This window comes from Uloborus diversus, chromosome 4 (genome assembly GCF_026930045.1).
Source record: "Uloborus diversus isolate 005 chromosome 4, Udiv.v.3.1, whole genome shotgun sequence".
Taxonomy (NCBI): Eukaryota; Metazoa; Arthropoda; class Arachnida; order Araneae; family Uloboridae; genus Uloborus; species Uloborus diversus.
This window is the reverse complement of record NC_072734.1, coordinates 135,089,833-135,103,472: the sequence shown is the minus strand read 5'-3', so window position 1 is coordinate 135,103,472 and position 13,640 is coordinate 135,089,833. Positions and strand designations below refer to the sequence as shown.

General features: G+C 32.7%; 1 protein-coding gene across 1 annotated transcript in view; it reads left to right on the top strand.

Moving 5' to 3' along the window:
* LOC129220845 (DNA repair and recombination protein RAD54B-like) overlaps positions 1-13,640 on the top strand; it is a 67,301-nt gene that overhangs the window by 14,707 nt on the left and 38,954 nt on the right. Inside the window, exons 6-13 of the mRNA XM_054855275.1 lie at positions 1,888-1,994; positions 5,825-5,979; positions 6,836-6,883; positions 6,989-7,070; positions 10,545-10,625; positions 10,705-10,851; positions 10,931-11,042; positions 13,188-13,367. Of these exons, the coding sequence (XP_054711250.1) occupies positions 1,888-1,994; positions 5,825-5,979; positions 6,836-6,883; positions 6,989-7,070; positions 10,545-10,625; positions 10,705-10,851; positions 10,931-11,042; positions 13,188-13,367 (912 nt within the window). The remainder of the gene's footprint in view (positions 1-1,887; positions 1,995-5,824; positions 5,980-6,835; positions 6,884-6,988; positions 7,071-10,544; positions 10,626-10,704; positions 10,852-10,930; positions 11,043-13,187; positions 13,368-13,640) is intronic.

Genomic DNA, 13,640 nt, shown 5'->3' with positions numbered 1-13,640 from the left:
TATTAGAGTGATAAATGTGATTATTATCAATCAGTTTTGAATAACATAAATTGTGTTTATCATTCATTCATCAATTCATGTAAAATTATGTGCATATGTCGCTGTGCATCACCTTCTTTGTTTTCAAGAAGAGAAGTTATTGGTTTATTACAGCTGAAATAAGTAATGAGAACTCTTGATTTTAAATTTTGTAGGAACTGTGAGAAAACCATCAATTGCTGTTCCATGACATGTGGTTTTTTACATTCTGAACTGTCACTTCATCTGCATATTATTTCTCACGCCATGCTCTTGTTTTTTCTTCTGGCATGTTCACTATGAAATTGTACATTTTAATGAAGAAAATTGATTATAAACAACAAGAGAACTAAACAATCTTGAAATGCCGACGTCCCCCTAATATTAAATGCCTGTCGCTTTCTCGCTTTTAACATAGACCACAAATCAAGGGAGCGAGGATAAGTAAATTTTGTTACGGAGCCTACTGCAATCTATTGAAGGTATTATAAATTAGTTGCTAACAAAACAATTGGTTAATTTCTAAATTTAAATTTTGAAATAAACCAGTTAACAATTTGAACTGCTTGGATCCATCAACATAGCAACACATTTGTCGGATTGCCGTTAGGCAATCCTGTCCTCCGTATCAGACGCCAATGTGGGCGTTAACGGAAGATTACTTTTTGAGGCAAGTGGGATATGCATTCAGTTTTTAGGGGGCATTGGTGATACAAAATTGTTTCAACAGATGCTCTGTTGATAACCAATAGCTGTACCTGGTGATCGCTGCGCTGCCTGAATGCAGTACACTCAACCATGGACAACAAAAAAGAAAGAATGCAAAAAGATCATATGCGGCAGTGAGAGGCAAAGGGATATAAGTTGCCAAATTAAAAATTTGGAGATAACCAGTTCAAATGGTAGGGGTACCTCTCCTAGCCTATTAGTAGTCCTGGTAGGTGCTGCTGTACAGCATGATTTAGAAAAAAAATTCAATGAAATTATCTAGGACGTTATTTTTCAATGTATTTTACTCAAAACATGAAAATGTCCACTTACATCCCTTTGCTTCTCACTGCCTCACATGTGTCACTCTTCTCCAATACTCGAAGGCAAACGTGACACTGCTCTCACTCTACTCAACACAGTGTTTATCCCCACCACTTTTCCTCTCACAAAAAGGTTACGGATCAGAATTTCAAAGCCCTTGCATAAGATCACAGCTTTCACTCCAAAAATTCTTTTGTTACTCAACAGAAAAAGAGTTGTCAGTGAGTCAATGTATAAAAATTTTTTCAAATGTGCACCAATCTCATACATGAAATACACCGCCAATCTCATGTCAAAAGAAGGTCTTAACAACTCCAGTGCAGTCTTGAGCTCTAGTCATTTTATGAAATAGAAGGTTTTAAGTTTTTAACATAATTTCAATTAGTCATGTAGTTTCTTTTTCTTCTTCACCTTTTTGATGTTTTAACATTTGATATTCATTTGAAATTTCAATGAAAGTGTATCAATTTCTGATGATATGTTTTAATGTAATTGAATTATATGAAAATAACTATTTTTATTTTAAATGCATTTTTTTGCTGTTTTTAGGATTTTTTAATAATATACTTAAGGACATGTTTAGATTTTTAAAATCCAAAACAGTTCTAGTAATTAATTAATTTAATGTGCACTTAAACTTCATTAGCTGTTAATAAATTGACTAGGGCCTCTCATTGGGCCAACAAACAGCCTAAACCTAGTCATTTCTTTTGTATTTATTTGTGCATACCAATTTTCACAACAATCTGATATTCGAGGCAATTGACTTCAAATAACTTTAACAATGTTACAGAAATTCTTTCATAATGCTGAAATGATTTAATTTCAAAATTTCAGTCAAGAACTTTGAGCCTCCACCTATGTCATCACTCATAAACAATACAACTGAGTCTGAAACTTCAAATCAAAAGCTATTTTTGCCTTCTCCTTCTTCTGAACATCAAGTATGCCTTTTCTTTCTTAACAGTTACTTGAATTTATTGTTTTTGTGTTTATTCACCTAAAGTGCCATTTACACATACCTTCTTAATTGTGTGATGGACCATTGCACATCTAACTGCGATCAAGAATGCAAGTAAAACCTTGCAGTTTAAGAATAAGTCATAAAATTGGACCACATTCTTTACCACTCACAAAAATATGCTCAGATGTGAGATGTTCAAGACAGTAGCATACTTATGAGATCTCTCACCCCTGACAAACTTTTGAGACCTCCCCCTCCCCTTGCACTATTGTGTAGAATTTCAATAAAATCAATGGCATCTGCAATTTATTTATGAAACGTTAATAATATTCGCTCTTGAATAAAAAGCAGGATACCTTTTTCAGTTCTACTTATAGCGAAGCGTTTTTTCATAAGGGCATGAAGTTTGAATTTTTCATTTAAAAACCCCAAAAGAATGTGTACACTAAACATAATTTACACAGTGAATAAAAGAAAGGAAAAGCATTCCCTCCTAGTGTGCAGAAACACTGAGCTAACCCAGGAAATACGCAACACTAGCAAAATTCTTCTTTTTTTTTTAACTTAAGGACCTTCAAATTCTTTTTGAGTCAGTTCTCAGTTTTTCTTATCATTTTCGACTATTATAATCATTTAAGTATTTTGCTTAAAAAACATTTTTTTTTTAAAACAATCTTAGCCCATTGCTGCCTCTGTTGCTGTTTTGCCCCTTGCGGGAGCCAGTTCCCGAACCACTAGGCTTGCTGGTTGAAGATAGCGCATCTTGCACAAAACCATGGAGTTTTGAAAATAACACTGTTCAAGGCTTAAGTTCTACCTAAACAAGTGCAGGAACCCTATGTTCCTCAAAAATTTATAATCTCATGTTATTGGCAGGTGTGTGCACAGGAGGGGGGGGGACACCTGTTGACCCTGGCTCGAGATTTTAAAAATAGGGGTGAAAATATGCAGGGATGTAGGGGCAAACAACATGGTGGGGGGCCCATAAAAGTCATTTGTTTAGGCAGGGGTCTGGCCAGAGCATATTTGAGTCCGTAAACGGACCTTTCACAAAAATCCGATCAACCAAAACGGACCTTTCACAAAATCGTGATCAACCAAAACGGACCCTTCACAAAATTCTGATAAGCAAAAACGGATCTTTCACAAATTGTTTATTGAAAGAGCAAATCTCAATTAAAGTAATACAGCATATTTCCTGTATAAAAACGATAATGTTTGGAACCTTTTTTAAAGCTAAATTAGAGGAATCAACTAGTCAAAATCAGCTAATTTTTCAAGAGGAAAAAAAATCGGCACCCTTGTGATGCTCTTGCAAGCCATAAATAATTACTATGGCCAAATAAATATAATGCCTGTTGTTGGTTTCTTTGAAAGAAATTAACAGCTGAAAGTCAGAAAGGATTGTTTGTTTTATGCAACGTTGTTGTTGTAAACTTCTTTGAAAAAGCGTCAACACTCTCTGAATAGGCGAAGTAAGTACTTTTCTCCCCACTCATGATTTAATAATCAATAATATACATCGAAATGAACTTAGAACTGCAAAGGATAGCAGGGGTGTGGGGGGGGATGTGATCGCTTCAGATAGGGTTCCCAAGTTCAAACGGTGCGATGCGATGAATGTTTAACTGTTTATCGTCTGGCGGTGCGATGTTAAACTGCTCTTTTGGGAGAAAGTTATATGGGTTTGGTTTTTCGATGCTAAAAAGGGAATAAACTTTTTCATTTACCGTTTTTTTTCTTTTTCTATAGATGCCTACATTTTGAAAAACGCAATTTTTTTACATCCAATATGAAAATCATATTTTTATTTTCGAGCTAACTTTGCTTGATTACGATGCAAATAAATGAAGAGTCTCTTTATTTTTGTAACAAATCTTATTTCAAGTTTTTAAAGCGGAATTCCATTTTCTTTTATAAGTCAATAATTAAAATGCTGAATCGATGGTTTATTTTTTATTTTATTTATTTATTTTTTTTTGTTTATTTATTTTATTTATTTATTTATTTATTTATTTATTTATTTTTTTTTTTGCTTCAACTGTGTCCAGATATTAATGATATGTTTATTATAGGACTCTAAAATGCAATTCTAAAATAATTTTATCAAAAATATTTATTTTACAAACCCTTTTTATACTTTTGATGCCTTCACTTTGAGGATTGCAATCTTTTTGCATCCGCTATGGGAATCTGATTTTTCAAACTTTCGATGTTTAGTACGCTTAGTTAAGAGGTAAACAAATAAAATATTTTTTTATTTTTGTAAAAATCACGGAGTTTATAAGTTTTAAACGAAACTGTGCTCTTAAACAGTGTCTTGGGTTAATAAAAAGTTAAATGTTGAACCCCTGCCTGAATTTCTTTTTCTTGCAGTTATTTTAAATACCATACAAATGATATTTCTAGTATAATTTGTAACTGTAAAATGGTAGATAAATATTGGATACTTGAGGGGTGCCCATCTCCCAATGAGCAATGCCTCCCCCCCCCCCCCTCCGCTCCTCAAATACTAGAAAAACACTCAAGAATGATATTCTCAACAGAAAAGAGGGAAAAACACTCAACTTTAAGTGTCAATGATGCAGTTTCCACCATCTCAAGAGTCTAAACTTGCGTTTTTACAAAAAAAAAAAAAAAATGTTTTTCAAAATTATTTGATTTTTCACAAAATTAATTGATTTTTCACAAAATTATTTGATTTTTCACAAAAAACGGACCCTGTGAAAAATCCTGGACAGACCCCTGTTAGGGCTCTAAAATTTCTCTGCACCCCTGGTTATTGGTATAAAATGAGATCAGAATTCTGCCCACCCCCCTCTCCAAAAAAAGTTCAGAAGCTAAGGTCCAGAGTGTCCAGATGAGCACTCAAATTATTCATTCCCAAAGCATTTATTGTGTTTAGCAAACTGAAAGATTATGATTCAATTTCTCAAGCAGTATATGAAGGCAATATTTTTAGGTTTGATAGCCCCCCCCCCCCCCAAAAAAAAAGGAAAAGCTATTTTTTGCTTTTTTACATTTTAGTTTTAAAGTCATTACACTGACAGCGAAAGTGTGGGAAATTTGATACAGTGAAACCCCAATTTATTGCTTCTCCCTTTTTAAGTTTCCCTCTTTGATCCTAAATTTCTACAATGCTGTTAATTTTATTTTCTTCCTGGATACTATTTCTCTATTTACTGCTTTCCCACTTTTAAATCTTAACCCAAATAAGTGGTTGAAAACATGAGTGCTTCCAATCACCAATATTCAACATTTCCTAATGATTGCGAAGGCACATCTGAGCACATTTAAGAACGTGAATAAGAGTGCGCTCCAAAATTGCCTTTACATTCAGAGTTTTGAACGTGCATCTGAATAGCTCGTTGTGCTATGCTTGAATGAACAAAATGAGACATTTTGCTTGACAAAATGAGAATTAAAACTTTGTAATGTGTGTAAATATAGGTACTGTTATTATTTCTTTAAAGGGCGGCAAAAGAAGCTTGATTTGATTTTCAAGTTAAATTATTAAAAGCGTATTTGTCATACCAGCAAATTATAAATAATTTTTCTTAATTTTCTCTTCAATGCACCAAGAAATAAAATGTAGGTCAATTTAACCAAATTGGGAAAATTTTACTTGATCACCATTATTCTATAAGTTTTTTAAAATCTTCTTTTATGTGGAAAAAGTCAATACATTTATTTATATATTCTTTCTTAATTGTGAATGTTTTAATATAAATTATTGTTATTATTTTCTTTACATTAATTTAAATCTTTTTTGCAAAGTTCCTTTTTGACCAAATTTGCCACTATTTACAGCATATGTACAATAAAGAAAAGTTGCATGTTTCTGAAGTAAAGGTAGATGATTTTTTGGCTAATCAGCTGAGACCTCATCAGAAGGAAGGAGTTATTTTCATGTATAAATGCATTTTGGGACTTCAGCATGATTTCGGCCATGGGGTTATTCTAGCGTAAGATTTTTATTACTATGTACTATTTTTATTGAGTGCATTTTTCGAAAATATTGTTTCCATCTACTAATTTACTTATAACAAAAGCTGGATATTGAAATGTAGAAATTTTGAATAAATTCTTTTATGGGGATCTCTAGTAACAAGAACCCAGATTGAATACACAGGATTGTGGGGAGAAAATATTATTTTGTCTCTGTAGTACTTTTGTAAAATTCGTATTTGAAAATGTTTCACTTAATTTGATAGCATCCCTGCCAACTTGAGCAACAGTCTTGCAAAAGAATCTGTAGTCATATATATAGTACAGTAAACAAACAATTAACAAACTTTAGTTTAAAAATGTGCAATACAGCAGTTAATAAAGTAAAGTACAATAAGTGGTGATAAACTAACAAAAACAAGACTAATAAAGGAATTAGCACAAAAAAAAGAAAGAAAAAAGAAAAAGAAGTTGAAAAATGGGGAAATTAAAAAACTCCAAATAATTTTAGAAAAAGGGCTGTTTCAGCTTTTTCTTTTTAGCGTTTTTTTACGTAACTTGATACAAAAATTTTTAATTTCTTTTCATATTCCGGTTCAAATTATTTGTTTCAACTGAAATTTCAAAAAGGTTCAATTTATTTTTCATAAAATATGAAATATAAAGTTTTAAACTGAATTAATGAAATGACATTTCTAATACATCTGTGTCTTTATAATTGTGAAATACACTTTATGTATATATACATAAACTGTGCCTAAATGTTTTCTTTAAATAATTGTGTATGTTTCAAAAAATGACTGCTAATTACGAATTTTATTTATTGTTGAAAATTCAGATTATGTGTATGCAGCGTTTTATTTCTATTTTTAGAGATGAAATGGGCTTAGGTAAAACTTTACAGTGCATTACTCTCATATGGTAAGTCAGAAAAAAAAGATATTATTCCTTCTCAGATTTAAATATCTGTAATAAAAAATTTAAAAATGACAAAAAAGTGCATTAAAATCATTTATTTTTTTGCAGGACACTTTTCAAACAAGGTCCTTATGGCAACAAACCTTTGTTAAAAAATGTCATCATTATAACACCAAGCAGTTTAGTTAAGGTAAATATATATTACTTATTATATAACAGATTCATTTTATAAAATGCTTCAAAATATAATGTTAAATCATCTTCATATTTTCTAAAGTTTCAAACTTATCTACAAGTCTGTTTTTCATCATGTGCCATTTTCTTTTATTTTTTAATTTTCCATATTTTTATGGGTTGAGAAGTTTTTTGAACCATTATTTTAGTTTTGTGTGGAGGTAAGGAAGGTGAAAGACACCTATGTTCATGGGCTGATACAGGAAGAGGGTCATGGGGTCATGATCTCCCCCCCCCCCCCCGCCCTCTAAACTATCGACAGTATAATAATCCGCATATTCTGTTCAAACAAATTATGAATAAAATGTAAACAATAGCAGTAGTCTTTTTAATGCAGCAAATTTTTTAAAAATAAACATTTGAAATACTACTTCTTTTCATCGCTTATAAAATTAATTAGTCACATTTTTGCCTTAACAGGTGCATTACTCCTGTCCAATTTGGAGCTTTTTTTTTTGACACCAAGGCAGTTTCAGAAATTTTTCGCATCCCAAACTGTAGGTTCTGTGTAGGAGAGGGGGATCATAGACACTCCCAAATAGCAGACACCTCTAATTAGTGGACATTTTTATGAGTCCCAGTCCCTCAATATAGGTTGTTCCATATAATTTATTCTGAATAGCGGACACTATGAATAAGGTACAATAATCTGAGCTAAAATATTTCAAATACAAATGTGAAGACCAGCAACAGGCCAGCTAGGCTGGTCTTAGTCAGTTTATTAGTCCTCAATTAAGGTCAATGGCTCTCTTAAAGCTATCCAGCTCCTTGCTCATTACCACCTCTTCTGGTAAGCTGTTCCAAGTGCCCACAACCATACTAAAGTAGTTCTTCTTCCAAATTTCCAGGTTAGCCTGAGATTTGAATAGCTTTAAACAATGACAACTCGTCCTACTTTCCTTGCAAAAATTTAACCCTATAACGTCTTTCATTTTGATAAATTTAAACAACTGAATCATGTCCCCGCTTACTCTCCTTTGCTCCAGGCTATATATATTAAACCTATTAAGTCTGTTATCTTAGTCTAAATCTGAAAGTCTCCTTACTAGTCTAGAAACCCTTCTTTGAACCCTTTCCAATACGAAAATATCTTTCCTCAGATAAGGAGACCAAAACTGAACAGCATACTCCAAATGAGGTTTTACTAAACTCTTATATAAAGGCGGAAGAACCTTCCTAGATTTGTTTGAAATAGATCTATTGATAAACCCAAGCACTCTGTTGACTTTTTTACTTACAATGCTGCACTGTTCACTAAACTTGAAATTCTGATTTATTACGGTACCCAGAACAATTTTCATTTTCTCCCTGACTAATGACTGAACTCTGTAAATGATAACTTGCACACTTATTTCCATGACCTAAGTGTAGCACTTGACATTTCCCTACATTAACTGCCATACCCCACCTATGCGCCCAGTTAGTAATACAGTGAAACTTCTGTGACCACCTACATTAACGACCACTTTTCTGGGGCACCGATTTTCCTCTGTATATATCTAATGTTAAACCTCTGAGAAAGACCATTGAAACCTCTCGCAACGACCAGGCAATCGTAAACCTCAGCATTAACAAATATAGGAGTTTTTGTTAGAGAAACCCCAAAAAAGAGAATCAACAAAAGAAAAGCAATAGAACATTTAGTTTGCACACAGATCAGCTTTCACTTGTTAACCAAAGTGGAAAGAAACCGGAATAAGGGATTAAAATCTATTCCCTTGTGGGCCTAAACATATTCCTTTCATGCCCTCTTTGTTTTGAACCTCAAAAATGTTGGCAAAAAGGAGGGCGTTATTTTTCGGACCCTTGGCAAGCTAAAGTAGCAATGCTCATCTTGAGGTAAGTCAAGCGTGCTCCCCTGTCATTGAGGGAGGCTGATAAAAATGGAAGTTCTCTGAAAGATTGTTTCTTTGAATTTCTTGGTTGCTTACAGGAGAGTTGGATTAGAACAGAGCTTATTAAGTGGTCAAAATCTACTTTTAGCACATTTGAATAGCTCAAGAATTGGTTTTGGTAAAGTAGCATTCTGCATTTCATCACCATACTTCACAGTCAAAATGTCGAAAAAGTGAGTTATCTCATGCTCGAGAAAATTGTAAAATTCATAAACTTACCTGGGGAAGTTAATAGTTTTCAAACGGAAAAATCATGTAAGAAGTATATTTAATATTGAAAAAAATGTCTTTATTTAAATGCATTCTTATCATAATGTCCTTGATTACAGACTACAGGAAGAAGATAAATGAAAGCTACTGGTGCTATATTTGCACGTTCGAAAATGACCTCTAAGAGCGACCAACCTCTATTAACGACCACTTTTTGCAGGAACGGAGAGTGGTCATTCCAGAGAAGTTTCACTGTATGATCTAAATCCTCTTGAAGTTGTTTTACTTGTTCTTCATTTTCTACAATCCCCATAACTTTTGTTAAACCATTCATTCTTTTTGAATGCTTTGACAAAATGTTCTATAACCTAACCATATACAAAGTGGTTTAAAAAATCCTAGTTTTCATCCTTTTATTCAAATTTTCAGCTCTGCCCTCTCCCCCCATGTAATTTATTTCCCCATGCAAATCTGTTTTGAGATTTTTTTTTTTCACTGCAGTTGTGTTTGATAGTTTTAGATCCAAGTAGATTCAGTTTTTCTATTTCGGGCTCAGTTCTTGCAGCTCTTAACGCCAAACAGCAGATATTTGAAAAAAATAATCAGTAGAGAAATTCTAAATTGCAATAATTTCTGAAAAAAGAATAACATTAATTAACAGTTCTAGCAAACCAAATAAAACAACGCATTCATTCTACATATTTTTCCTTTCGACCTATCATTCATATTTCATCTGCTATCAAAATCCTATTGGTCTAAGCGGATCTAGCTCAGACCTGGTACTCAGTCACTACACAAACTATGTAGGTATCACCTGAAAGATATTTTTTTCTCCTTTCAATCTAAGTCCAAGATTGAGATTGAATCTCAATTGGAAATTGAAACATGAATTTTTATTGCCATGTTTGCCTATGAAGAATCAATTTTATTGCTAAATAAATAATTTTACATTTGGAAATCTGGTGCAGATTTTTCTGACAATCAGGATTATGGGTTCAGATGACATCAGAAGAAGTGTGTGTGTGTGTGTGGGGTTTTTTTTTTTTTTTTTTTTTTTTTTTTTTTGTGCTATGCACTCGATTTTTGTGGGACAAATGCTGCACCATCAAAGTGCAACTGCAAAATTTATGACTACACTTTGATGATCTAATTTCTGTAACTGCACTTGGAAGTAAATTCTTCATGTAGAATTAACTAACTATATGTGATGTAATATTTAGAATTCCCAAATCTTATATTTTCAAAATTATTTCATTTGTATTTAACTCTTAAAACATGCTGTATAGTTACATTCTTTTGTAAAGTGTTAAAACATTATTTTTTAGAACTGGCAGACAGAGTTTATTAAATGGTTAGGAAAATTCCGGTTGAGTATATTTCTTGTTGATCAGAAGAATACTGTAAAAGCAAGTATAATAATTATTTGCTACTATTTTGCTCAACATTTTTTTCTTATGTTAATTTTTTTCTAATTTTTAATTATAGGACTTCGTAAAAAATCCACAGCCTGTTCTTATTTTGTCATATGAAATGTTTCTACGATCTGCAGAAATTTTGTCTTCAATTTGCTTTGATCTCGTCATTTGTGATGAAGGCCATCGCTTAAAGAATTTGAACATAAAACTTTCAAATGTAAGCATTTTACCCTACTATGATTGAATTTATTATTTTTAAAATACTACAGAGTATTTTTAATTCAACCATTATTTAGGCTGTCGCCTGTCTTTCCACAACCCGAAGAATTTTATTAACTGGAACTCCAATCCAAAATGATTTGGCTGAATTTTTTTCTCTAGTGGACTTTGTGAATCCAGGAGCTCTAGGTATGCATAGAATTCCAACTTTTTGTTACGATTCAAAACAGGTTTCTTCTTAAATGGCTCCTGACATAAGCTTGAATAATTAGAATATAAATCTGAACCATTTATTCACCACTATGATATCAATGTTGTGTTTTTGATTATTGTATTAATAAAAATCATATATATCACAAAGTAATGTGAAATATGGCTATTGCTTAATTTCATGAAAGGAAAAATTTCTCTAATATATCTTGATAATTTTTTTTCACTGCATGCTTTCAGAAAAATCTGTAATATTAATTTTAATTAAAAGTCAATTCACTGCAATGTCAACATACCCAAAACTCCAGACTTTAATTTTGACTGTTGATACATTATAAAATACTAGGGGCTATTGTCCCTGCTCGCTATCGCTCACCGATCCCTGGAAACTGCAAGGAACTATTTGGATAGCTTCTTGATTTGAAAAAGTCCAGAAAATGTAGAGTGAATACGGCAAACATTCCCACATACAGTTGTGGAGCTTCAACAAGACAGCCCAAAGGTTAATGTGTGATATGGGGTTATGCACAACAAAATCATTGGTCCTTTTTTCTTCATAGAAACCACAGTTAATGGTTGCGTGTACCTGGATATGCTTCAAAACTTTGCTCTTCCTCATTTGGAAGAGTTACAGCCGATTGTTTACTTTCAACAGGATGGTGCACCACCACACTGATTGACAGCAGACCTGGAACACCTCAACGAAACTTTTCCCAACTGATGGATTGGGCGGGGTGGCCCAATTCCATGGTCACCAAGGTCACCGGACATAACACCCCTTGACTTCTTCTTGTGGGGTTATTTAAAGGACATTGTTTACCGGACACCGGTTAATGGCATTGATGACTTTAAAAACCACATCACACAAGATTTTAGTACAATCACAGGCGACATGTTGCAGCGTACCTGGCTTGAAATTGATTCCAGACTGGAAGTACTTAGGGCCACCACCGGTGCGCATGCTGAAGTTTTCTAAAAAAAAAACTTTATTAGTTGCAGTAATACATGCAAAAGACAGAATATGAATATCTTGTTTATTTTCGAAGTTATGAATTTTTGAAGTTGTAATGATAATTTTGGAACAACCTGTATATTCTAGATACTAAATTTTTTTGGCTTTATCAATCTTGTCGGAATGAAATCATAATTGCCCAAAAGCTGAGATTGTGCCAAACTGTGAAGCATCAAAATATCTTTCATCATTGAGAGCCTAATTTAACTTCAAATGATTTTGTTGAAGAATTGCAAAATTATTATGAAACAATTTGTGTAACTCAGTCTTTTTAATCTATTGCAAGCTGTAGCATTTGATCTATTTCAGTCTTTGCTTGAAATTTTAAGCATTGATTATGAAATAGAAATTCATCCTGACATTTCTTCCTCATAATCTTTCAATAATTTAATTGGATTCTTTCAATTCAATTTTCACCCATTTAATGTGCTCAAATTCTTTTAAAAGTTGGTATTCCACCTGATACTTAGTGACATTTCTATATTCTATAATCATATCAATTATCTAGCCCCCTGATAATTAGTTTATTTCAATATTAAGCAAAATTTTCACGTAAGTGCTTTAATTTGTGGGAGAAAAAATAATCACATATTAAAATTATACATCAACAAAAAGCCCTGATTTTTCTGCATATCAATTTTTTTCAAATTTCCCAAGGTAATTAGAATGTGAATGATAACTGCTTTAAGTGAATTTTAACCCAAAATGAAGGTGAGCTTTCAATTAGAAACAGTGGTGATTGTTGCACAAAAATTTTATTCAACAGTATGAAGTTTCATTGATTTCATTGGCTGTTGCAATGGCATCATTAGACTTTTATATTATAGTAAGAAAAGCTGCTCAAGGTAAAAAATGATGCAAATGGTATTTTGGTATACAGGGTCGACAAGAGGCGAGGTTAACCTAGTCAGAGGCTGGGGACCCAACCCTTAGAAGGACCCGAATTAGAGTCGGAGCATTGTAAGTTTTATAAGTTTTACTGGAGGAGGGGGGGGGGACATTGATCTTGCATGTATAGATAAATGTTACAGCTATTTATTTGTAGCCATGTATTTCTTAGTAGAACTTAGCTATAATAACATTTAAAGTTATCATGATTGTTTTATTAAAAGGTTCAATAAAGTATTTTCGTCGAACATTTGAAAAACCCATTTTACAAGCTCAAAGTCCTGACTCTTCTGAAGAGGAAAAGGAATGTGGAGAGGAGCAAGGCGAAGAGCTTGGAAGAATTACTGGAACCTTTATGCTTCGCAGAACACAAGAAGTCATAAATCAGTATCTTCCCTCAAAGTGTGAGTTTTTCAGTTAAAAATTTAAAAAAAAAAAAAAAGCAATGAAAATAAAGCCAAATTTTGCTGTCAGTAAAAGTTTTTTTTTTTTTTTTTTTGCATGTGTCTAACTTAATTGTTTTTAGATACAAAGGTTTTTGCTCAAATTTGTATAATACTTCTATTAATAATTTTCAGATTGTTCTAACAAAGCGTATTTTTTGGCTAGCAATTTTCCCTATAATATCGTTTTACGTATAAGAGAAATCTGATATGATACAGCTATGAAAATAAAAA